This window comes from Elephas maximus, chromosome 27 (assembly GCF_024166365.1).
Source record: "Elephas maximus indicus isolate mEleMax1 chromosome 27, mEleMax1 primary haplotype, whole genome shotgun sequence".
Lineage (NCBI taxonomy): Eukaryota > Metazoa > Chordata > Mammalia > Proboscidea > Elephantidae > Elephas > Elephas maximus.
Genome location: NC_064845.1, coordinates 8,848,343 through 8,873,169, shown reverse-complemented (window position 1 = coordinate 8,873,169; position 24,827 = coordinate 8,848,343). Strand labels below are relative to the sequence as shown.

At 41.4% G+C, this 24,827-nt stretch overlaps 1 protein-coding gene across 1 annotated transcript in view; it reads right to left on the bottom strand.

Moving 5' to 3' along the window:
• Positions 1-204: 204 nt before the first annotated feature.
• GADL1 (glutamate decarboxylase like 1) overlaps positions 205-24,827 on the bottom strand; it is a 193,939-nt gene continuing 169,316 nt past the window's right edge. The window contains exon 15 of the mRNA XM_049870892.1: positions 205-2,044. Within this exon, the coding sequence (XP_049726849.1) occupies positions 1,871-2,044 (174 nt within the window). The 3' untranslated portion in view covers positions 205-1,870. The remainder of the gene's footprint in view (positions 2,045-24,827) is intronic.

The following is a 24,827-nucleotide window of genomic DNA, read 5'->3' as shown; positions in this document are numbered from 1 at the left end:
AATTCTAACATGTATGCATAGAATCCCACAAAAAGAAGACGACAGGGAAAGAAAAGTCAACAACACTAAGTGTGTGCTAGTGTTATTTTTTTTATTTTATGAAACCCAAATCATTGCAACCATCATTTCAGGAGCATTTCATGTAGACATTAAAACAGAAAGGCAACAAAAAATGCAAAACACACACCAAGACACACAGAGACACATACACAACTAGCTATATCACCAGGGAATTAGAAGTAATTCACACAGAGATTAAAATATTCTTCAATCAATATAGATATTGAAAAACAACACACATTAAAAAGCAAATATGGAATAAAATCAAGTAGAGTTATATATCAGTTTTTTTTGCTCTTCCAAACTTAAATAATGTGAATTAATGATGGAGTCCAAAAAAACCAAACCTATTGCCATTGAGTCGATTCCAGCTGGTAATTGTGTATGCTAAGTCTAATACTTGAAGACTTTCCAATCATCTGCCCTTCAATGCAGAGCTCTAGCTAGATTCATAGTCTTACCTTCTAAACTCCGCTGCACCTGCACCTACACCTCGGAATTCTGTCCATGGCTTAGTCACATAAAACCCTCCTGGAAATCTAGGACCAGGATCAGAGACAGGACCACAATCATTCAATCCCAGTAAAAATGGACGAGGTGTTTCCACTGACAGGTCCCTGATTCCCAGATTTTCTGCCCAATGTCAACCATTTAGTATTCTACATTGCCATATCAAAGCTTGGGAAAGAAAACGTTGCACAACCCTGCACTGCGTTCTGGTATTTCCTAGAAGGCAGAGAGCATGATAAGAAATGAGCCCCTCAAGCTAAGAGAAGTACTCATTTAGAGACATACGTATCTAATGTTCCCTCCCAGATAGTGACACAAATGATTTTGGGAGGTGAATTAAGACTACTATTCTTTGATTGAAAGGCCCACACTATGAAGAGTTTGTCTTTTATCCTTAGCTCTAATATGAAAATAGATAATGGTTCATTTTAATTTGGGTGAATAAGCATTCAGCCTGAATAACAGTCTTTATAAAATAAACACCTTATATAATTTCTCTTTTAAAAATAGCTTTAACATGCTTCTGATGCCCCTACATATTCATGCTATAGAAGCCACAGACGTATTTTCAAAGACTAACTCAGGGGTCACTGACAGATTAGATACCTCTTTGCTGGTAAAACATCAGAGGGAATTCAGCCGTTGAGTCGATTCCAATTCATATCGGCCCTACAGGACAGACTAGAACTGCCCCAAGGGGTTTCCAAGGAGTAGCTGGTGGATTTGCTTAGCAGCTGAGCTCTTCACCACTGTGCCAACAGGGCTTCCGGTTGTTACAAGGCTCCTCTCATCAGTGGTCCTCAGACTTTACCATGCATCAGAATCACCTGGAAGGCTTGTTAGAACACAGAATACGAGGCCCACCCCCAAAGTTCTGATTCAGTAGATCTGGGCTGGGGCCCAAGAATGAATATTTCTAGTAAGTTCCTAGTGATGCTGATGCTGCTGGCCTGGAGACCACACTTTGAGAACTGTTAGTTTATATGTGCTTTAAAGAGCAATGAAAGCCTCGATCCCAGGACCCATAGCGTTCTTACTAAGTCTCTACAAGGCCATGCTCCAGGAAAAATCCTTGAGAAAATCAACTTTTTACTTTCCTCCTTTATAGGAACAGTAGTGCCCAAGCAGCTAAAAAGTCCCTAACATTAGTCACTTAGCAGTTTGGTTTTGCTGGGCCTGAGCTGGGAGCATTTGCTATTTCTCATTAGACAGTCTAATATCTACTATGTGTCTCTAGGTCTCCTGTATTTGTAACCCACCCCAGGACAGGATCGGAGCCTGGAGGGACCAAAAGCCACAGCTACATGTCTCTACCCAGTAGGTCTATCTCATCCAGAAGGAAGTCCATGTCCTCCCGGCTCACTTGAGGGCTGATCACCACCTGGCGGAAGAAGTTGACTTTCCCCCGGTGGGGCTGGTAGCCAAGCATCAGGCTTCCCTTCTTCATCATCCTCTCCTTAATGGCTGGGGCAACCTGCATGGGTGAGAGAAGGGGAGTAGGTGAAAGACCAGAACACCAAATCATTACCACTGCATTTTAACCAATCATTTGGTATTTATTGGACACCCACTGGTGCGAATCCCATTCTCATGAACACAAGGTCGACGTTAATAACAGTAATTTATTATGTATGTATTACACCTCAACATAAAGAAAAAAAAAAATCCTCACAACTGGACCAATAAGCAATATGATGACAAACAGAGAAAAGACTGAAGTTGTCAAGGATCTCATTTTTCCTGGATCCATAATCAACATCCAGGGAAGCAGCAGTCAAGAAATGAGACGACTACAGGTAGCATTGGGCAAATATGCTAGCAAAGACCTCTTTAAAGCATTAAAAAGCAAAGATGTCACTTTGAGGTCTAAGGTACGTGCATCATTACCTGCAATTTCAACTTCCAGCCTCCCATCTCTCATTTTCTGCTCTTAAAAAAAAAAAAAAACAGTTGCCATCAAGTCAGTTCTGACTCTTCACTTTTACAATTCCCGTATTTGGTCATAGGACAATACAGAACCGCGATCAACCTTAAGCTCACACCAAAGGCACCTGTATTTTTGATTCAAAGAACAAGTGGCCTCTTGAATGTAAACCGAAGCTATGAGATAAAAACAGAGCTAATCAATATTAAGGTTTTTACTGGGTTCGCATAGGACAAATGTCTGGCCGGAAGGGTCATGGGCTATCAGTTTTAGAACTTACAACCAGTGAGTGGTTCTGGAGGTTTTGGGTTTTTGTTTTTTTTTTTAATTTCCCTTTCTATTAATCTCCACCTCCCCTAGGCACCCAGGGTATAATAGACTCTGGTTTACTGCCAATTTCAGATTTAAAACAGGCATGTTCTCACCTCTAGCTTAATTAGCAGTTTATTCCTGTTTACTTTTTCCCCCTAAAATGTTACCTTATTCTTAACCTTTGGAGAGCTTTCTTATTGTGACACCAGCTCATAACATAAAACAATTACCAAAACAAATCTTTCAGGCCTGCATTTCTTGTAAATGAACCAAAAAACTGTCTAAGGTGAGCAATAAAGGTAACGGTAACAGGGCACCTTGGATGTTTTAATATCAAGACAGTTTGGAGGTTTAAATTCTTCTTCTTTTGTAAGGCACAAGAGGCACACACATGGGTAAAAAAAAAATAGCAAGCACTCAGTTCTTGATAGCCCTTAATAATGAAAGCATCCCTGCCCCAGGCCACTCTGCAGAAGCTGAAGACAGAAGCACATGATGAAAGAATCAAATTTCTAAAGCCAAAATTTTGTCACTGAATTTCCAAGATTATAAACAAAACAAATACCTCTATGACTCAAAGAACCAGGTAAGGAAGGATTTGACAGTAAAACACATTTTACTTATGGATCCATGGACCATGAGACTAATTCCTTAAGGTAGTTACTAGTGGGCAAGAGGGGAAGACCTCCTTTGTCAATGAACACTGCATGGAGAAAACAAGCCATAAGAAACATCAAGGCTGATACTCATTGAATCTCTAACACAATTCACTATTAATAATAACAATGTGTGAAAATGTTATTATTGTTATTATTATTAGCAAATACGTGACCAGCCCTTTATAATTTGCAATGTACTTTCACATGCCTGAGCCCCGTTAAGTCAAAACAATGCTTCTTTGGAGGGAACCCATATTTTTACAATTTAGGGACTATGGATATTCTCACTGTTGTTGGTAGGTGCCGTCGAGTCATTTCTGACTCACAGCAACCCTGTGTGCAACAGAATGGAACACTGCCTGGTCCTGCACCATCTTCACAATCATTGCTATGTGTGAGCCCACTGTTGAGGCCTTGTGTCAATCCATCTTGTTAAGGGTCTTCCTCTTTTTCACATGCATACGAGGTGATTGAAAATACCACGGCTTGGGTCAGGGGCACCTTAATCCTCGAAGTGAAGTCTTTGCTTTTCAACACTTTAAAAGAGGACTTTTGTAAGCAGATTTGCTCAACACAATACAGAGTTTGATTTCTTGACTGCAACTTCCATGGGTGTTGATTATGGATCCAAGTCAAATGAAATCCTTGACAACTTCAATCTTTTCTCCATTTATTATGATGTTCCTTATTGGTCCAGTTGTGAGAATTTGGGTTTTTTTTTTTTTTTATGTTGAGGTACAATTCGTACAGATCTTCATTAGTAAGTGCTTCAAGGCCTCTTCACTTTCAGCAAGCAAGATTGTGTCATTTACATATCGCAGGTTGCTAATAAGTCTTCCTCCAATCCTGATGCCAAGTTTTTCTTCACAGAGTCCAGCTTCTTGGATTATTTGCTCAGCATACAGATTGAATAAGTATAGTGAAAAGATACAACCCTGACACACAACTTTTCTGATTTTGAACCACGCAGTATCTGCTTGTTCTCTTCAAACGACTGCCTCTTGATCTATGTACAGGTTCTGCATGAGCACACTTAAGTGTTCTGGAATTCCCATTCTTCGCAATGTTATCCATAGTTTGTGATGATCCACACACTCGAATGCCTTTGCATAGTCAATAAAACACAGGTAAACATCTTCCTGGTATTCTCTGTTTTCAGTCAAGATCCATCTGACATCAGCAATGATATCCCTGGTTCCACATCTTCTGAATCTGGCTTGACTTTCTGGCAATTCCTTGTTGACGTACTTCAGCAACCATTTTTAAATTATCTTCAGCAGAATTTTACTTGCATATGATATTAATGATATTGTTCAATAATTCCCACATTCTGCTAGATCACCTTTCTTTGGAAAACCAGCAGCTAGTTTATCACCTTTGCACTTACCAAAAAAAAAAAATTTTCTATTTATAAGGAGGCCAGCATAATCCAGCGCAGGTAATGTGGATATCCTCCTTTGCTGATCACAGCAGAGAAACAGTCCTAAACCAACAGGATGGAATACTCACAGGGCAAAGAAAACACGCACAGCCTAAGTGCAAGTATCCAAATACGGCTCCTAAATGGAGCACGCATGAAGGAAAGCAATCTGGCAGGAGTGAGATTGCTTTCCAGCCCTCAATTATTTTACTGCTGGTTTTCCTTTAAATGGTAAATCAAATTCTTCTCTTGTGCCTCAGTGCACTGGCCCCTGCATGGTAAGTGGAGGAAGACCCTGGCATTTCTATTTGGTTGCTCAGCGACTTAATCTATATGTTTCCCTAGGATTGCTGTTTCCTTCACCCTTAGATGATCTTCCAGCAATGATTTAGTCCATTTAAACAGGATTCTGTGGTCACACCCGTGCAGCACAAAATACCGTTTGATATTTAAAAGTTGCTTAAAGCCGAGGAAAAAATAAAACGTGTCTCTCCTTCCAGCCAAGTACAAGCACTTTGATAACAAGCAACAGACCAGGTACTATCACAGCCTTTGATTAAAATAAAATTGTAATATCCACAAAATGACATTTCGTTTTTAAAATGTATTACATACTTAACGTTAACAACAACCAACTTTTTTTTTTTTCCCTAGAATACAGAGTGTTTCCTCAAGCTATCTATCAGGAAGAACCAGTTTTATTTTTTGCCAATGCATTGCAGACCGATGCATTCATGAAAGAAAATAAAAAAGAATTACTAGAAAAATGAAATAAAGACATAAAAAAAAGTAAAATTTTTTTTTTAATTTTTAAATTCAATAATAAAGTTACTCTGTCAAGTTGCTATAGGAGTTTCTAAATAGTTAACTCGTGATTTCCAATTTCCATACTTTTCTCATTGCAGATTGGTTAACAACCACTCCACAGATGGTCCTGGGACTGGGGACCATACTTGGGGAAGGGCTGCTCTGGTTTAACTCCCTTGGCTCCTTGTAGGTGTATATTATTTTAGTCATGAACCTTGATGCTATTTTTCATACTTATTTCCCCTTAATGGCATGGTCTATATACCATTTTGAATACGATGTTACCGTAACCACTATACCACTATGTCATAGCTTGCCTAACCATTTCCCAAGTGTTGAACCTTGAGACTCTTTAAATTATAACATTTCCATGAAACCATGCACTCAATCATGAAACGTCTAAATCACTTCTCCAAAGTCTCATCGAGAGAATACAATACTAAATGGTTTAAAAATATCCTAGACTTTAAGATCTTTTTCGCAACCTGCCCCAACATCAGCTATGCAACTTTGAAACTGTCACATTCTTCACCTGTAAAATATGGGGCAGTCCAACATCCACGGTGGCTGAGAAGACAGCCCTGAATTAAAGGAGGTGATCCTTTTATAGCAAGTACGATGGGCAAAGACTACACAGGCTTCCACCATGAGTCTAGAAAGAAGCCCTGGAGGCGCAGTGGTTAAAGTGCTTGCCTGTTATTGAAAGGATGAAGAGCTTGGCTGCTAACTGAAAGGTTGGCGATTCGAACACACCAGCTGCTCCACAGGACAAAGATGTGGCAGTCTGCTTCTGAAGATTACAGCCTTGGAAATCCTATGCGACAGTTCCACTCTGTCCTACAGGGTGGCTGAGTCCTAACTGACTTGACAGCAATGTATTTTGGGGGGTTTATGAGTCTAGACAGCACCACCATTCAGACCTTCAAATACAGTCATGCACCAGGTAACATTCGTTTGGATAATGGCCCACCACATATACGTCTGTTGTCCTCTCTATGCATAAAAACATTAAAGAAACACTTTCAGATGTGCTAAAATATCTTGAACATACTAATACAGTAATAATAATAATGTTTTGGTGTACGTCACAAAGCAGCGCCCGTTTGTTGTTACGAACCTTGAATATTTAAATATAATAGGGCGGGTTGGTTTGTAACTACAGGCTGTACCTAAGCCGGAAGTTTATAATCTGGGGACTGCCTGTGTGTGATATGGTGTTCGCACAGCGTCCAAATCACATAATGTCCTGTTTCACAGAACGTACCGTAGACGTTAAGCAAAGCATGACCGCAAATCTAAAGGAATTTGTGTTTTGCTAAATCAATAACAAGCTGATGCCCCTCAAACTTCAGATTTCGTAGCCATCTTCTTAATTTTGGGTTCATTAAGCTACATTCCAGTCTCTCTAAAGGAGCAAAGATTCTCCGGGGAGTTGAAAGCTAAACTCATAATCATTCGCTAATCATGAGGTGAGCAGGCAGACTAATAAACCGTCAGGGTTTCCAAAAGAATAAATGACTACGGTTTTATTGTAATTAAAAATTTTCTAAGATTTCCTTGACCCAAAGAGGATTATATCATATGCAGAAAATTATTTACACCATTTTTCTCTACATAAAAATGCCACTTTGAAAGAATTTTAATTTCTCTATAGCTACACTAGATGTCATTTTTTAGCCTCATCTATATTCCCCAGAACAGAGTTCATAGCCAATAGCAGCCATTACTATTTTCAAAGCATGGTTAAATTAAACACCAATAATTATATATAATTATTTTATTAATAATTAAAATAATGGAGGCTAATTCAGCTAATAATTAAATAAAATAGCAGAGGCTAATTCAGCTGCTAGGCTTGAATTTTAGCTGTTGTAAATCAGGGTCAGCAAGCTTTTCCTACAAAGGGACAGACAGTAAACATTTTTGGCTTTGTGGGCCACACAGCTCTACCCACTTCTGGTGTTTTAGCACAGAAGCAGCCACAGACAATATGTAAACAAAGGAGCATGGCTAGTTCTTAAACAATTTATTTAGGGACGATGAAATTTGAACATCCTAAGATTTTCACGTATCATGAAATATTATACTTCTTTTTATGGTTTTTCAACCATTTAAAAATGTAAAACCTATTCTTAGCTTGCAGACTATGCATAAATAGGTCTTAGGCTAGATTTGGCCTACCGTCTGCAGTTTGCTGACTCACTGGTCTAAATGAAAGAATGTATTATGAGATATAGAAACTATCCCAAAGGGGAAAAAAATGCCTACAAAACTGTGCGCACTGGGATTCTCTCAGAAATTCTGCTCTGAGCCAGGACGTGATAATTTGACTCTCCTTCTCCAGCAGAAGCATGCGACCAGGAGCCACAGGTGGTTGGGCAGGATTGATACCACACCTTTATTCCAGAACAATTACTCCAGGTCAATCACAAAAAGTAACTTGGTTTACACTTTTCTTCCCAAATAATCTGGGTTCCAAGTGTGCTCCCCTCTCTATGTTCACTTGACCTGGGTTCTCCTGAGTGTTATTGTTGTTGTTAGGTGCCATCAAATCAGTTCCAGTTCATAGCGAAAGAAACACTGCCCTGCCCTGTACCATCTTCACAACTGTTGTTAGCTTGAGCCCATTGTTGCGGCCATTGTGTCAATCCATCTCACTGAGGGTCTTCCTTTTTTTTCTGCTGACCCTCTACTTTGCCAAGTATGATGTCCCTCTCCAGGGACTGATCCCTCCTGACAACACGTCCAAAGTATGTGAGACATAGTCTCGCCGTCCTTGCTTCCAAGGAGCATTCCGGTTGTACTTTTACTCCTGAGTAGGATATTAAAATCTAGTTCATAAAAAAAAAACAGTACGAAATGTTCACACAAACATGAAAAACCAAAACCAAATCCCTCACCACTGAGTCAATTTCCACTCATAGTGACCCTTTCGGAGGGAGGAGAACTGCCCCATAGTTTCCAAGGAACACCTGGTGGATTCAAACAGCCGACCTTTCAATTAGCAGCCTGAGCTCTTAACCACTACACCACCAGGGTTTCCCAAACAAATGTTCCAACACAAAATCGTTTCTCAGACTTGTAATGGATTACAGATAACTCCTTCCCCTGGTAAGTCATGCTTTTTGTTTGTTGCTTTTGTTTTTACAGTTTGGGGACATCTCTGATTTCTGAGGCCAGAGAGATGCCACAACCTGTTGCCGTTGAGTCGATTCTGACTCGTAGTGAGTAGGACACACCCCTACCCCAGTAGGGCAGAGTAGACCTCCCCATAGGGTTTCCAAGGAGCAGCTGATGCATTCAAACTGCCAACCTTTTGGTTAGCAGCGGTAGCTCTTCACCACCGGGCCACCAGGGATGCATTATGGATCAATGAAAGGGCCAGCAGTCAGAGCACGACCAGCATCAAGGGCCAGAACTCAGTCCAAGAACTGAAGAACTCCAGTCCAAGAAAAGGATTAGCATGCCGAATCAATTCAGCGCACTTCAATGGGCTTTCCATGAGACTTCCTCCGTCTGAGAAGGGTGCAGGCTAATGCAGTCGCAGTCCAGGAAGCAAACACACATCGTTAAAGGATTTTCTCTCAGTGTCCCCAGGAATCAGAGTAGCCCCAGTCCCCACAAGCTGAAAGTCAATCAACAACGTGAGAAAGCCTACCCTATGGAGATTACCCAGTTGGTCTTGAATGCCCAGTTTTGCAGGCATGGAAGACTAGACATATGAGAAAGCATACAAATTCTTTATTGTTCTTCAAGTTCTCTGGTATTTGTCTGCATAACTAGAGCATTAAGGTGGCTCTTTCGTGAGACAAGGAGCCTGGTGGTACAGTGGTTAGCTCGGCTGCTAACTGAAAGGTTGGCAGTTTGAAACCACCAGTCTCTCCAAGGGTGAGAGGTGGCAATCTGCTTCCATAAAGATTACGGCCTTGGAAACCCTATAGGGCAGTTCTACTCTGTTCCATACGGTTGCTGTAAGATGGAATCAACTCAATGGCAGTGGGTTTTTGTTTTTGTTTTTTTATTTATTTTATTTTATTTTATTTTATTTTATGAGACAGTGAACATAAGGTCATGAGAACACCCACATCAGATCACAAGGCCGCAAACACAGATCTCCATCTCTATTTTCCTTTTAGCTTCAATTACCAAAAAAAAAAAGTATTTTCTCCAGTAGAAAGGGGATTCCATCTGTTTACGATCATGAAAAAGCTCAACAATACACCTCTTACAAGAACTTGCTGAAAACCAAATAAATATTTTGTCTTTGAGTCAGATATCTGGATTTCCTCTTACTGTAAATATGAACTGGCTTTTCCTTCACACATGCAACTCACAACATGCAAAGCTGAAATGGGTTTTGAATTCAGCGAAACACATATCCACCAGATCGTAACCTCCACCGTTATCCAGGGCGGCTGTTGCTAAATGAACAGCCATTTAAGGAAAACATTTCCTTTTGGTCTAAACATACAACAGCCCAAAGGAGAAAGCAATTACTGAAGTTTTTTATATAAAAACGTATTTGCAGTAATGCGTAGTTCTACATCTTTAAAACGCAGTAAATGGAACTTCTCATCTGATAGAGAAGAAACTGTGCTACCCCACAATATAGATTTTTTTTCCTTAATTTTATTGTGCTTTAGGTGAAAGTTTACAGTTCAAGCGAGTTTCTTATTCAAAAATTTATACACATATCGTTATTTGACACTGGTTGCAATCCCCAAAATGCGACAGCATGCTCACCCTTCCTACTCCCAGGTGCCTGTGTCCATTCTCCCAGTTTTCCTCTCCTTTCCTGCCTTCTCATCTTGCTTTTGGGCACGAGTTGCCCATTTGGTCTTTTTTTTATTATTATTTGACTGAGCTAAGAAGCACGCTATTGTTTGTTTTACAGGCGGGTCTGATCTTTATCTGAAAAGTAGGCTTTGGGAGTGGCTTCAGTACTGAGTTACCAGGGTGTCCGGGAGCCATAGCCTCGGGGGTTCCTCCAGTCTCTGTCAGGCCAGTAAGTCTGGTCTTTATTTATGAATTTGAATTTTGTTCTACATTTTTCTCCCACTCTGTTCGGGACTGTCTTTTGTGATCTCTGTCAGAGCAGTCGGTAGTGGTAGCCAGACACCGTCTAGTTCTTCTGGGCTCGCTGGCAATGGTTCATGTGATCCATTAGTCCCTTGAGCTAGTATTTTCCTTGTGCCTTTGGTTTTCTTCATTCTCCTGTACTCCAGATGGGATGGGAGCAATAGATGTACCTCAGATGGCTTCTGGCAAGCTTTTAAGGCCCCAGACGCTACTCACCAAAGTGGGATGTATAACATTTTCTTTATGAACTGTTATACCAGTTGACTAGAATTTTGTTTTGTGTTTCCAAACACATCTGAGTAATTTATCTCTTGCCCCAAATGTGACAGTCTCTGTAACAGACATTTGCCCTCTCAACAGAGTCCACTGCCTGTGGTCAACACTTAAAAAAATATTTAAATGTTTTGTTTTTGTCTAGAAGTTGTTCTGCGCCTACAGCCCTGAACTGCAAAGACATTGGATAGACGTGACTAAGCCGGCCATTTCCACCCTCTGTCCAAGGAAGCAACCAGTGTCTTTCAGAACAATGCTAGGCGCTTCCCCGTTCCTTACAGCCTCTAAGGATTCAAAGGAGCGGTGCTATAGCCTTCTTAGTTTGTGTCCAGACATCACCTAACTCTCTTTCTGCTTTGCTGTATTTCTTCTTGATTTAGTCTTAGGTAAAATAACCTCTTTCTGTCATTTCAGCAACTTACATATTTACCTAATTTGTACAGTTCTGTGTGGCATGAGGCAAATATTTAACCACTCAGGAACTCATATTTCTTTTCTATTAAAAAGTGAGAATCTTTGTGGAATTGCTGTGTGGACTAAATGAAATAACACCTATCAACGTGCCTAGCACAGAGCTTGGTGTCCAGTAAGCACTCAATAATAGAACGACTATTATTTACTTCCTAAAATGCATCTGTTCTCAATCAATGTACATCCACACCTGGTCTTTTATCACTCTGTTTCATTACACTCTCCTGAGACCTGAGCATTTGAAAATTCTGCACAAAACACGACTCGTAATTTATTCTTTCGCCCCAAAGCATCCAAACTGTATGGAAATAATTGTAAGAGAGGCCGTGAGTTAGCAGTTTTAGAAATTAAATCTTGCACCTCATGTATGCCACTTCTATATTAATCTTCTATTTAAATTTCAGAGTTTTTTTGACAAAGTGAGCTTTTCTTTCCTTTAAAGAGTAAGACAGTCAGTAATTATCTTGGCCACTTAAGGGGGGAGGGCAAAGTTTTCCACTGAAATTCATTGTGTGCAGGGATGGGGTTCTCTTGTCTTCTAGAAATTTCTACCTTATGTGTAAATTGTGAGAGCACAGAAATATTCCACGAATAAAAGAATTACTTCTTTTTTAGATCCATGAAAAGGTCCACGCACTGAAAAAAAAGTCATTGGTCTCCATATTCATAACCTTGTTTACAAAATTGTACAGCCTTCCCTGAGCTGTCCTGCCATTTATATTTTTATTGGAAGAAGGTTGGAGAGCAGTATTGGCATTTCTCAAATTCACCTGAAGGTGCAAATCACCTGAATTCAGGCCCTGATCCAGACTGGCTAAATCCGAGCAGCGGGATTTTGATGGGAAAGGCCTGGTGAGTGTATATTTATGAAGCACTTCAAGGGCTTCTTATCACAACGCAAGTTTGGGCAACACTGGAGACTGACCTCTTTTTAAAATTTTTATTGGCTTTATGTGAAGGATTACAGAACAAACTAGTTTCTCATCAGTTAGTACATACATTGTTGTATGACACTGGTTAACAACCCCACAACATGTCAACACTCTCCCTTCTCAACCCTAGTTTCCCTATTACCAGCTTTCCTGTTCCCTCCTGCCTTCCAGTCCTGCCCCAGGGCTGGTGTGCCCTTTTAGTCTTGTTTTGTTCCATGGACCTGTTCAATCTTTGGCTGAAGGGTGAACTTCAGGGGTGACCTCATTACTGAGCTAAATGGGTGTCTGGGGGCCATACTCTCAGGGTTTCTCCAGTCTCTGTCAGGCCAGGAAGTTTGGTTTTTCTTTTTGAGTTAGAATTTAGTGACTGCTCTTTCTTTTTTTTTTTTTTTCTTTCAAGTAGGGCTTTCAGAGAGGAGGCAAGGGTGAAGTGGGGGGGGGGAAGGAAAACATTTTAGACAGGCAAAGCAATTTTGAGAGAGGAGGTGAGAGGACACTGGGAATCTCACCTTCCTGAATTGCACATGTCAGTCTGACAACAAAACAAACAAGTGACCTTCAGAGAAGTTGCTCGCCAACTTTTCTGTTAATTGTAATACCAGACAGTGTTCAAATATCCCGTGGCCCAGAAGATAGCGAGTCTCTTTGTTTTGATTCTTGAAGAATCAATTTGTCTTCTTCAGTATATTTTCTGCCATTCTTTACCTGTCCAATTCTTCTCTTACTCCTTTGCACAACCCTCACTCATTTCCCTCGATATATTCCCCCCATAATTTACAGGCGAGAGGCATCGGTATAAGTCTCTCAAGCTTAAATTATGTAAAATTGGTGGTCTACAGCCCATGAAATCATATACGTCTAGGAGATCATTTCAGCTTGGCTGAACGTGCAGAAATAGGCCACACTTTGGGAATGCTTTTTTTCAAGATGGATTTTTACCCTTATTTCCCTCTACAGCATATCTGAAAACCAGACATGCACAAAGTGATAGAGTGCTTCAGCTTAAAAGAACTGCCCTGTTCACACCCTTTCCAACACAGATGTGCAAAGACACATAAACAAAGAGTTCAGAATCCCAGAAAGCTTGAAGAAGACAGGGAGCTTCATATTTGGTGTTTCCAAACCCAGTGCCGTCAAGTCGATTCCGACTCATAGCGACTCTACAGGACAGAGTAGAACTGCCCCATAGAGTTTCCAAGAAGTGCCTGGTGGATTCGAACTGCCGACCCTTTGGTTAGCAGCCGTAGCACTTAACCACATGCCAGAAATAACAATTCCCATAAACCCAATTACCCAAAACCAAACCTGTTGCTGTTGAGACAATTCTGACTCATAGTAACTCTATGGTCAGAGTACAACTGCCTCATAGAGTTTCCAAGGTTGTAATCTTTACGGATGCCAACTGCCACGTCTTTCTCCTGCAGAGCAGGTGGTAGGTTCGAACCCTCAACGTTTTGGTTAGCAGGCCAAACTCTTTAACCACTTGGCCACCAGAGTTCCTTCTAAAAACCTGATAATGTCAGACATATTCAAGGCAGCTGAAATGAACAGTCTTTAAAACGAACCAAACTGAACCAAAAGCTTTAGTTGAAGAATGGACACAATGAGCATTTTCTACACTCTATAAGGCAATTTTTTTTTATAAGGCAAAAACTTAATACTCAATTGTGTTACAGCAGCCATCTCAGCTAATAGCCCTTGAGTAACTGTTGTGGACCAACTTGCAAATTTAGCCTATTCTGTTGGTCCCTAAAACAGTGGGTTATTCGGTGGGTCTAAGCCAGGGGTGGTACCACCTCCCTGGGGACATCTGAAAAGGTGTAGGGGCATCGTGGATTATCCCAGTGACTGGGGTGCAGCTTACATATAGTGTCCAAAGGTCAAGGATGCTAAACATTTCACAATGCTTGGATATCCCCCCAAGGAATCTTCCCCTAAATGCCAGTGGCATCCCTGTTGAGAACACCGTTGAGGAGCCTCATGTGTTTCATAGATCCCTCTACACATTTTCCTGACACCTCTGGCAACTTTCAATTTCTTTTACGAATCGTTATCCTTGCTTTGACCCAGAGCAGATGACAACATTGCTGAGTTTGCAAAGTAAACAGGATTCTCAGAGTCTAAAATGGCTTTTATATTGTTTTCCATAGAGTCTCAACATATTCAGAGTACCACTGGATCAGAGAGGAGAACCTAAGTCCAGTTCCAGTTTTCTGTCCTGGTCCTGTGGGCATTGATCCGTTTCTAAAGACTGCAACTGGCCATTAGACTTGGACAGCTCGGGGGCCCTCAGGCTGGCCCCAGCATCACTGCCTCCTACATCAAGCCGATCGGATTCTCTGGTTTGCAGGCACACCGGTGCTGTGCTCCCATCTCACCCACACAGTTAGTGAGAAGAGGAACCCCTGAGGAACTTCCTAAAGCAGGCGGAAATGGATTCCTTTTCCATAGGTTTTCTCACGGTAACTTTTTCCATTCAATAATTGTTAATGTGCAATTAGCAGCTTGCATCTCTTCTTTTGACTTATTACATGCCAACAAGCCTCCAGTAGACTCTTCGGGGCATAAATGCAAAACTCCTACCTGGCAGCACAGGTATAGGTGTGGGAGGAGGTCTAGGTGTTGGCACAGCAGGAAATTTAAGGTGCAGGACTTGCATATTAGGCTTGGGAGGCTTAGCTTCCCAGGCAGCTGAATTCTTGGCTTTTATGATAGTGTGGGAATCGACTTGACAGCAACAGCTTTTTTTAATTTTATGATAATGTTAGTATCATAAAACCAAACACCCATTGCTGAGTCTGACTCATAGCGGCCCTGTAGGACGGAATAGAGTGCCCCACAGGATTTCCAAGGCTGTGATCTTCATGGGAACAGACTGTCACATCTTTCTCCCATGGAGCAGCTGGTGGGTTTGAACCACCAGCCTTTCAGTTAGCAGCCAAGCGCTTTAACCACTGCTCCACCAGGGCTCTTTGGGGCCTGACAAGGCAGGGGGTAAAAAAGGAAGTGAGCCCGTGGCTTTATGATTCTCTAATCTGAGAGAAACTTTGCTCTGCACAGGCTGCCAAAGCATTCAAATGAGGGGTGTGCCTCAATGAGACACTTACTTCCATCCGCTTGCATCTGTATCTCGTTTATTATACTACTGGTTATTTGCTTCCGGAGTAAGCCAAAGTCCAAACTGCCTTTTTTTTTTTTTTTAATCCTCTTTGGTCTGGTCAAATACAGGCATTCGTTATTCCCCCAAAAGTTCGCTGCACAAACAGGCTGAACTTCCCACCTCTCCCTAAGGCTTTTCTTCTCATCTCTATTTATTAGAAGTTTTCGCATCATCTCACTGCGCTTCTTCACGCAGCTCCAACCCTGGTATTTAAACCTCAGAGGCAAAACTCAACTTCTAAAGCTACCTCTTTTATGTACCTTTAACTTTTTTTTTTTCTGTCCCAAAGAGAGCTACAGTAGGGATATTTAAAAATAATTACAGCTCCTGTATTACTCATACACACACTGAGAAAATGTGTTGGTGTTTCCTCATCGCCAGCCTCCACAATTGCGTGAGCCATTTCCTCGAAGTAAATCTCTCTCTCTATTTATATATGTGCTTCACTGGTTTTGCTCCTCTAGAGAACCCAGCCTAAGACAGACATCGTGTTTGGTGAAGCAGAAGGCCAGCGAAAACAAGGGAAACCCTCCGTGAGATGGGTTGACACAATGGCCACAATGGCGAACTCAAAAATACCAACTATGATGAAGATGGAAAGCCTGGTGGTGTAGTGGTTAAGAGCTACGGCTGCGAACCAAAAGACTGGCAGTTCGAATCCACCAGGCACTCCTTGGAAACTCTATGGGTTAGTTCTACTCTGTCCTGTTAGGGCCCCATTCTGACTCGATGGCAACGGGTTTGGTTTTCGGTTTTTTATCACAAAGATGGCACAGGACTGGGCCCAGTAGCTTTCTGTTACACATAAAGTCAACATGAATTGGAGCCAACTCAATGGCCACTAACAACGCTTATGAAGAGTCTGACAAAAAGGATTCTACTATTTAAAAAGACAAAGTTTGAATTATAGCAGCAAAATGTTTATTGTTATTATTCAAGAGCTGTCCCTTTGGAATATCTAAAGAATAACTCTCAAGATGTTGGCTGAGGGATTGATTCCTACATGCCAAGTACAAGGAGAGAAATAGCTCTCGGAGTCTAATATTCTTCACCAAACTGGGGAAAATTAGGAGAAAAGTCACAGAGAAACACATTGCTTTGATGAAACCAACCTTCTTTTGCTTAAGAGTTTAGATCAGGCCACACATTGTCAAGTTTTGTTTAAGTAGAATAATAATAAATCATTAATGGCCACTTCACATAATTGAAACTCTAAGCATATCCTGCGTGCAGCTATACAACAAAGCCTTTATTATCATCCAGTCAAAAGACTCTTTCGCTTCTAGTCGGTGGTCACTTAAATTCTGCTGTCTTACTCTTCCGTATGTTTATCTCACAGTTTCAATTTATCCACCAGCCATTTGAACGTCTTCCTTTTGTGAACTGCCTATACTTGTTCTCTGCTTTTGGTGTTTCTCTTTTTCTTACCGATTTAGAAAAACGCTTTTTGACGAACAACACGAACTATCTGACTGTTACACATGTTGCAAGTTATTTATCTGCTTTTAATTTTGTTTTTAATTCTTTGAAGTACAGTGTTAATTTATGCAATCAAACCTACCAGTATATATGTTTATATTTACACACTTACATCCTTTCACACACACATATATATATTTCCCACTTTGGTATATTGTTTTGGTCTGATTTTGGCATTTAAACTTTTCATCTATTGGAAAATGCCACGAGTACCTTGCATAAATTAGATATCCTCCCCATCCGTCCACATCTCACCAGCAGCCACAGCACCAGTGATGAAATACGTATGCTTCACCCCAGTGTAGATGGGGAACACGCGTGATTCCTATGAATATTTGGACCTGAGCCTTCTATTCTGTAAGACTGAGCCGTCTGTTCTTAGAATAGTCAAAACTGTTTTATTTATTATAGTTCTATAATATGTTAAACTGCTTGAGAGGGGGATTCCCCTTTTAATATTCCTCCTTTTAAAAATGTTTCTACGGTTAACTCGATGGCAGTGGATTTTGGTTTGTTTTTCTAGAGGTTTCCCTGGGCAGGGCAAACGGTTAACACTGTTGGCTGTTAACTGAATTACTGGAGGTTTGAGTCCACCCAGAGGTGCCTCGAAAGAAAGGCCTGGGGATCTGCTTCTGAAAAATCACCCATGAAAAACCTTATGGAGCACAGTTCTACTCTAACATACATGGGGTCACAGTGAATCTGAATGGATTCGACAGCAATTCTGGTTTGTTTTTTTTTTTTCTTTTTAATTCTAGATGATATCTAGAAACACTTTGACAAGTTATAAATAACGACAAAAAGAAAAATCTTGCCTGTGAGTACAATTAGAATTATATTACGTCGTTGTTTTGTGTGCCACTGAGCCAATTCTGACTCATAGCAACCCTATATGGCAGAGTGGAACTTTCCCCACAGGGATTTCTAGGCTGTAAACTAAAAAAAAAAAAAATTTTTTTTTAATCTTTACAGGAGCAGATTACCAGATCTTTCTCCCTTGGAGCTGCTGGGTGGGTTCAAACCGTTGACCTTTTGGTTAGCAGCTCAGCACTTCACCACTATGCCGCCAGGGCTCCTTACATATTAATTAGGGAAAAATGAATCTTCTCTTTTCGAATTATGGTGTTTTTCAGTTACTAAATGAGATGGTTTTAAAAACTGCAGCTGCGAATTCTCTGGTACTCGTCTCAGAGATGTCTTGGATCTGAGAAGGCCTATGACAGGCTAGTAGCCTGCAGAATGTAGCGAGTGGATACTGTATTGCCTCTGAGGTGAGGTCAGCAGAGGCGGAGCAGTGTCCAACCTGTTCGCGGGGAAACTCGCTTTTCGAGCCCTGAACTTCAGTTGAAGAAGTCAGCGACCCTCAGCCCTCCACGCAGTGAAGAATGCCAGGCCACATGGAGCCTAGGTTCTCTGGCTAACAGCCCCACAGGAGGTCCCAGGCAAGGACCGGTATTAACCACTAGACCCGTGAGTGAAGACGCTTCCAGAATATTCTAGCCCCAGTCACTGAGTCACCCGCAGCCATTTTAGTCTTCCCAGATGAGGCTCCAGACATCCCATTTCCTCTGGGCTCTGAATTCCTGATCCACAGGGTCCGTGAGCATAATAAAACGGCTGTTTAAACCTGTTACATTTGGAATAATTGGTAATGCAGAAACTGTAATTACAACATTAAGGGGTTTTTTTTGGGGGGGGGGGAACGACAGCTTAAATAAAGTTTTAGAGTTTTCTTCTACAGGTACTAAACTTTAAGTTGCCCCTTAGTTATTTAATATATGTTTGCTATTATGGTGATGAAATTATCCTGACTAAAAGGCTGTCTTCTGATTCAAACGTCAGTTTTCCGGCTTCTAGCTTCTTAAGGTTTACGTAAGAAAAAACTTTTTTTTTTTTTTGAGGATATTCAATTTTGTACACCTACCATAGCAAATTTCTAAAAGTCTTCTGTTTGAGGCCCTCAATTACACCCCCTGAAACGAAGGCACTTTGGTCTTCTATTAAATATTTGAAAGCTCGTGTCATTGGACCGGCTAGCCCCCCAAGAACTTCGCTCAGAGCTCACGTGAGAGTGGAGATTCCTAAATTGTTACTGACTTTAAAGGACAGGCTTTTGTGTGTTTATTATACATTAATCCAATACATCACAAGAAACAAACAAAAGAATAGAACTATGTGACAAACTCTAGGCCTTCGTATTAATTTTGAAAATCATTCAATGTGTGTATTTTAGTCAATTTCTAAGGATTTTGTTTTATTCCATTTTAAGTGGGAGATTTTCATTTGCCTTCTTGATTCGCTTGTTCAGAGATAGATAGAAAATGATGAAACTGCTTTTTTAAGATCTGCTTTGCTTAGCTTTTGAATTAATGAGGTTTTGCTGAACGGAGCAATGAAAACTATATCCTTGCAGCAATGGTGTGTACTCTGCTGGCTGACTAATCCATCTCCCCAGACGGCTTCTCTGAGTCCAAAAACGCCAGGTAAATTAAGTTTTTCAACCTGTATGAGTGGATTACTGTGTGGCTTCCAGAAATAATCTTCTCATCTGTTAACACAGTTCTGACCCAGTTTGGGAGAGTATCTTTAATATCTTGTTCGACTTCACTGACCCCCAGGCAGAAGACCCAGAAGTATCTGCATTTAACAGGCAGCTTTCATCCTCAGTCTCACAGAGGGGTCTGCTTTCTTTAAAAAAGAAATTGAAACTTTTATCACAAGGCAGCTTTTTGAGTAATTTTACTTTGTATTTTATATCCCCCTACAAGCAGAAAGCAGAGATCTGGAGTAACTGAAGTACCTTGGAATGGTGGGTGCCTATTGATGGAAGTAAATTGAAAGCTGTTGGCTAGACCTACCTTGGAGCCCTGGTGGCACAGTGATTAAGATCTCGGCTGCTAGCCAAAAGGTCGGTGGTTCGAATCTACCAGCCGCTCCTTGGAAACCCAGTGGGGCAGTTCTACTCTATCCTATAGGGTCGTGATGAGTTGGAATCAACTCAGTGGCAATGGGTTCGACCTCCTTTTATCACCGCATTGATTATTTGCCAAGTCACAGGCACTCACCCCAGAAAGAACAACGGAAACACCTGTGTGAGCGACAAGGTAAGGCTGTGTTGTTGTAACAAAACAGACCAACAAGTCACCCAGGTGAGGACTGGGACAGAGACGAGCTTACAGAGAGCATAACATCAAGGTTTCACATCACACTCTGATTACCTAAATGGACGGTTAGAAGGATGAGTGTCTTCTAGGTAGCAGACGGGATTGATTGGTATGGTCTGTAATTGATACTACTGTTGTTCCCAATTGTTCAAATGCCTTTCTCCCTGTAAGAGGAGTGTGACATCCTAGTTGTTTCCTGGAGCCTGCAGGACACCCCTCTAGGGAGAGTAAATGTCCCCACCCCATTGCCATGTGGCCAACTCTGAGCTGAAACTTTAGGAGCAGGTGTGTGTTTCTGCCAGTCCTCCTTCTTCCTTTCCTTTGCCCGGAGAATGGCCTGTCCCAGGTGAGGGTTCCACCTTCAGCCTGGATGCTGGGATGAAGAAGACACAGGGGGCAGAGCAGAGCTGCCCCTGACTCGCAATCGACAGGAAATGTGAACAAGAAACAAACCTGTGTTACTCTAAACCACTGAGATTTGTGGTCATTTGCTGTTGCAGCCTAATGAAGCGCAAACTAATTAATACGGCTCAAAGTGAGGTGGGTTTGGTCAGCTCTGGGACAAGTCCCACTTCAGAGGAAACCTGGGTAACTCCTGATTGCCTTAAAAGTTTGGCTCTAATTTTCTCTGATTTAGAGACAGGAAACCAAAGCTCCCAAACCCAGGAAAGATCCTGGACTTAGATCTCCGAAGGCAAAGTCAAGGCGACAGCTCGATGATACAAAGCTAGTATTAGATGAATGTCATCATAAAAGTGCTTTAGTCATACAGAGAGACAGCATCCGTCTATAGCCCAGGGTGTGGTAAACTTTTCAGTAAAAGGCCAGGTAGTAAGTATTTTGAGCTTGCAGGTCATACAGTCTCCGTTGCAACTACTTCAGGTTGGTAAGTAAGACCAGAAAACAGTAAACGCGCAGGCATGACATGTCCCGATCAAACTTTATCTACAAAAACAGGTAGTGGGTTAGATCTGGCCTGTAGGCTAACCCCTGCAGTACCATAAGAAAACTTAAAAAAAACCTAAAACAAGCTTAATGTAGACTGTTTACCAGCCATGCTTATGTTGCTTTAACAGTGAAAGTTACCCAGTGGCCAATCAAGGACATGGATAATTCCTTGGGCTTTTTCATACACAAAATGCAAGATAATAAAAGTGATTTCATAAGGTTTTTGTAGAAATTAATTAAGATGAAATTTAAAGGGCCAATGAGGGAGTAAGCCCTCAGTGAATTTTGGCTCTTAAATGACTAATTTCTTTTATAAGGATCAGCACAAAGCTGGTTCCTATGGTGTAGAGGTTAAAGATGTCCCAAACGTCCGACTTTTCCAAGCTGCTGTCCCACTCCATCATCTCTAACATCAACTGCTCCCTCTCCCCTCAGCACTCTCCCTTCTGGCTTTGGGTTCCCTGATTTGCTGCAACGTCTCACAGAACTCATGAAGAGACCAAATAAAGGAAATGGCTCACGTGGCTGTGGAGGCTGGCAAGTCCCAAATTCGTGGGTCAGGCATAGGCTTCTCCTGACCCCACGTGGCTGCAGGGGCTGAAGAACCCAAACCAGCGGCTCAGGCCACAGGCTGCTAGCTCACAAGGCTCCAGAAGCTGGAGGATCAGGTCAAACGATAGGTCACCATCCCACAGGGCTGTGGAGGCTGGTGAATCTCTGAATCAGCATGTTAGACCGCGGGCCTCTGGCTCAATTCCCAACAACCAGAGGTCATTGGATCACGAACTGGACGTGGGAGCCAGATGCAGAGAGAGAGGTCATCCACACATTTATCTTAGATGCAGGCCACACCCCAGGGACGGGGAGTAACTTCAGTAAGGGTGAGGGTTGAGTCATGCATGCCCACCAGCAAGGCTGGGACCCAAGACACACCCTACACCAATCCTGTCTCTTCATCATGTAGAGGGCAGGATCCGCAACACATAAAATGGAGGACAACTAAACAATATTGGGAACCATGGCCTAGCCAACCATCTCAGGTTCCACATACCTTATTCGCATAGTCCCACTCAATCATTCCCTTGTGGCGTAGTGGTGAAGAGTTACAGCTCTTAACCAAAAGGTCGCCAGTTCAAATCCACCAGGTGCTCCTTGAAAACCTTATGGGCCGGTTCTGCTCTGCCCTCTAGGGTCGCTATGAGTTGGAATGGACTCGATGGCAAAGGGTTTTTTTTTTTTTTTAGCTCAATCATTGTGTGTGAGCCACAAAGACCATGGCTAGAGGGGCCATATTAAGTAATTCATTACACTACAGTTCTGTTCATCTTTCTTTATCCTGTTATGCTAGACTAGGAGTGGATTCCCGCTGAAGGCCTATTGAATGCAAGTCAAGTTAACCAATGAGGTCAAACAGTAATGAGGTAAAGCAGGGAATCCTTCAAGTCAACATTTGCTCAGCAATTGGTTTGGTAAGACAAACTTATGATAACAAAGAGTGAATATTAATATATGTCATGATTTGCATGCCCACTAATTAGACTCCTAATTATATTCACCTGGCATGGAAATGCTTTTTTTTTTTTTTAATTAAAGGGTATATTTTGAATGATAGAAAACAATTTTCTGTGTTGTACACCAAACCCACAAAATTCCCTAAAGGCTTGCATTAAAGTACTCTCTGTCCTGCTTGGTATGAGAGCAAATAAAACCCTAGTATTATCTGTTATATTAAGAGGCTGCTCAATTAAACAGAAGTCAGTTTTGTGATTTATTGAACTCAGCCAGGAGGTCAAATTTTCTTTCAAAAAACAGTGAATCTCAGTATGCTGCTCTCTGTTCTGTTAAACGTCTTCCTCATAAAAAATTAGGGTCATATGTTCTCAGGAGCCCCTGGCCATATCCCCCACATTAGTGCCTGGGTCATAGTGACAGTTGTTAAGATCATTGAATCCCTTTTTCCTCCCCTGCAAATCTAAATGCCACAGAAGAAAAATACTTTCATTTTTCTAATACATTTCTGCCTCATTTAACATGTTTAATTTCTCTTCCTAGGCCTCCTGCTTGGAGTTCCCCTTTTGCCATAAAACTAAACATCTCCCCCATTCTTTGCATTTCCATTATTGCCAAAATAATAACTAACATCATTAGCAATCTCACAATGTCTTTTCTGTCCATGAGATGGATAATATGATGTGAATTAAATCTATCCACAGTTACCTAGCAAGACCCAAGGTGGGTGTGAGCACCTCCCCACTGAACTGGTATAAAATGAACAGTAGAAATATTCTTCTGTAAAATTTGGGTATATACTAAAGAAAATCTTTACCTTGTTTACACAGTGGAGGACACTTTTAGGGTAACCAAATTTGCTCTGTGGTGAGAGCATAGTTACCATATTTTTCACTCAAATAATACAAACCATCTATGTTTGTTTGCCAACCGTGCCCTCCCCCCATGAGGTATTTTCATAAGCACTGCTATGCTAATTTTTTTACATGTTGATGTAAAAAATCAGCATAGTGCGCCTACGAAAATACCTCATGGGAGAGGACATGGTTGGCAAACAAACATATGATACGTGTGTTATATGTGTAAAAATACAGTACGTGCTTAAGTAAACATATAGAGAAGGGAGTATAGAACTGGGAAATGACTTAATATTTATTTACTCTTGATTTGAAATAATTCATGTATTTAAAAAAAAAATCAAGTGCAATCAAGTCAATTCCAACTCATGGAGACCCCATGTGTGTCAGAGGAGGACCGTACTCCACAGGGTTTCCAATAGCTGAGTTTTTGGAAGCAGATCACTCGGCCTTTCTTCCAAGGTGCCTTTGGGTGGACTTGAACCACCAACCTTTCAGTTAATAGCTGAGCACTTAACCGTTTACACTACCTAATCCATTGCTGGCAAGTCGATTCTGACTCATAGGAACCCTATGGGACAGAATAGAAGTGCCCCATAGAGTTTCAAGGAGCAGCTGGGGGGTTTGAACTGCCAATCGTTTGTTTAGCACGCATAGCTCTTAACCACTGCACCACCAGGTCTCCTTCCATAACCTAGGGACTTCGAATTCATGTATGGTGATAGGGAAAGATAGAGCAACATTTGCACCAGGCCTTGAATTGCCCTGTCTCCTGTTTCCAGAAAGCACACAAGCTGCTGTGGAACCACCTGCAGAAGGCTGTTACAAATACAGATCCCAGGGTACATTCTCTGTAGACCTACGGAACCTCCCATCTCTAGGAATATGGGCCTGGGAATATGATTTTTACCAAATTTCTCTACAAATCTGGTCTGAAGCCAAGTGTGGGAAGCTCCTCACTAAAAGACCATGAAAATGTGAGAGATGCCAATAGCCACCACCGTTAATATCTTCCTGGGGGCATGGAAAATAGCAGCCAGGTATACCTTATAAGGCAACAAGGTGAAAGGTGGACCTAAAGCTTCCTGTGAGAACTCTCTTTTTGTCTTTCTTCACTTTATACTTTTCTCCCAGCTGAAGACAGGATCTAATCCTGGGTCATTAGACTTCTCACAAGCAGGAACATAAAACATGTAAAAATGAGGTGTAATTTGGGGATGCAAGGAAAAAAAAAAATTCTGTCATGATGAAAATCGTCACTAA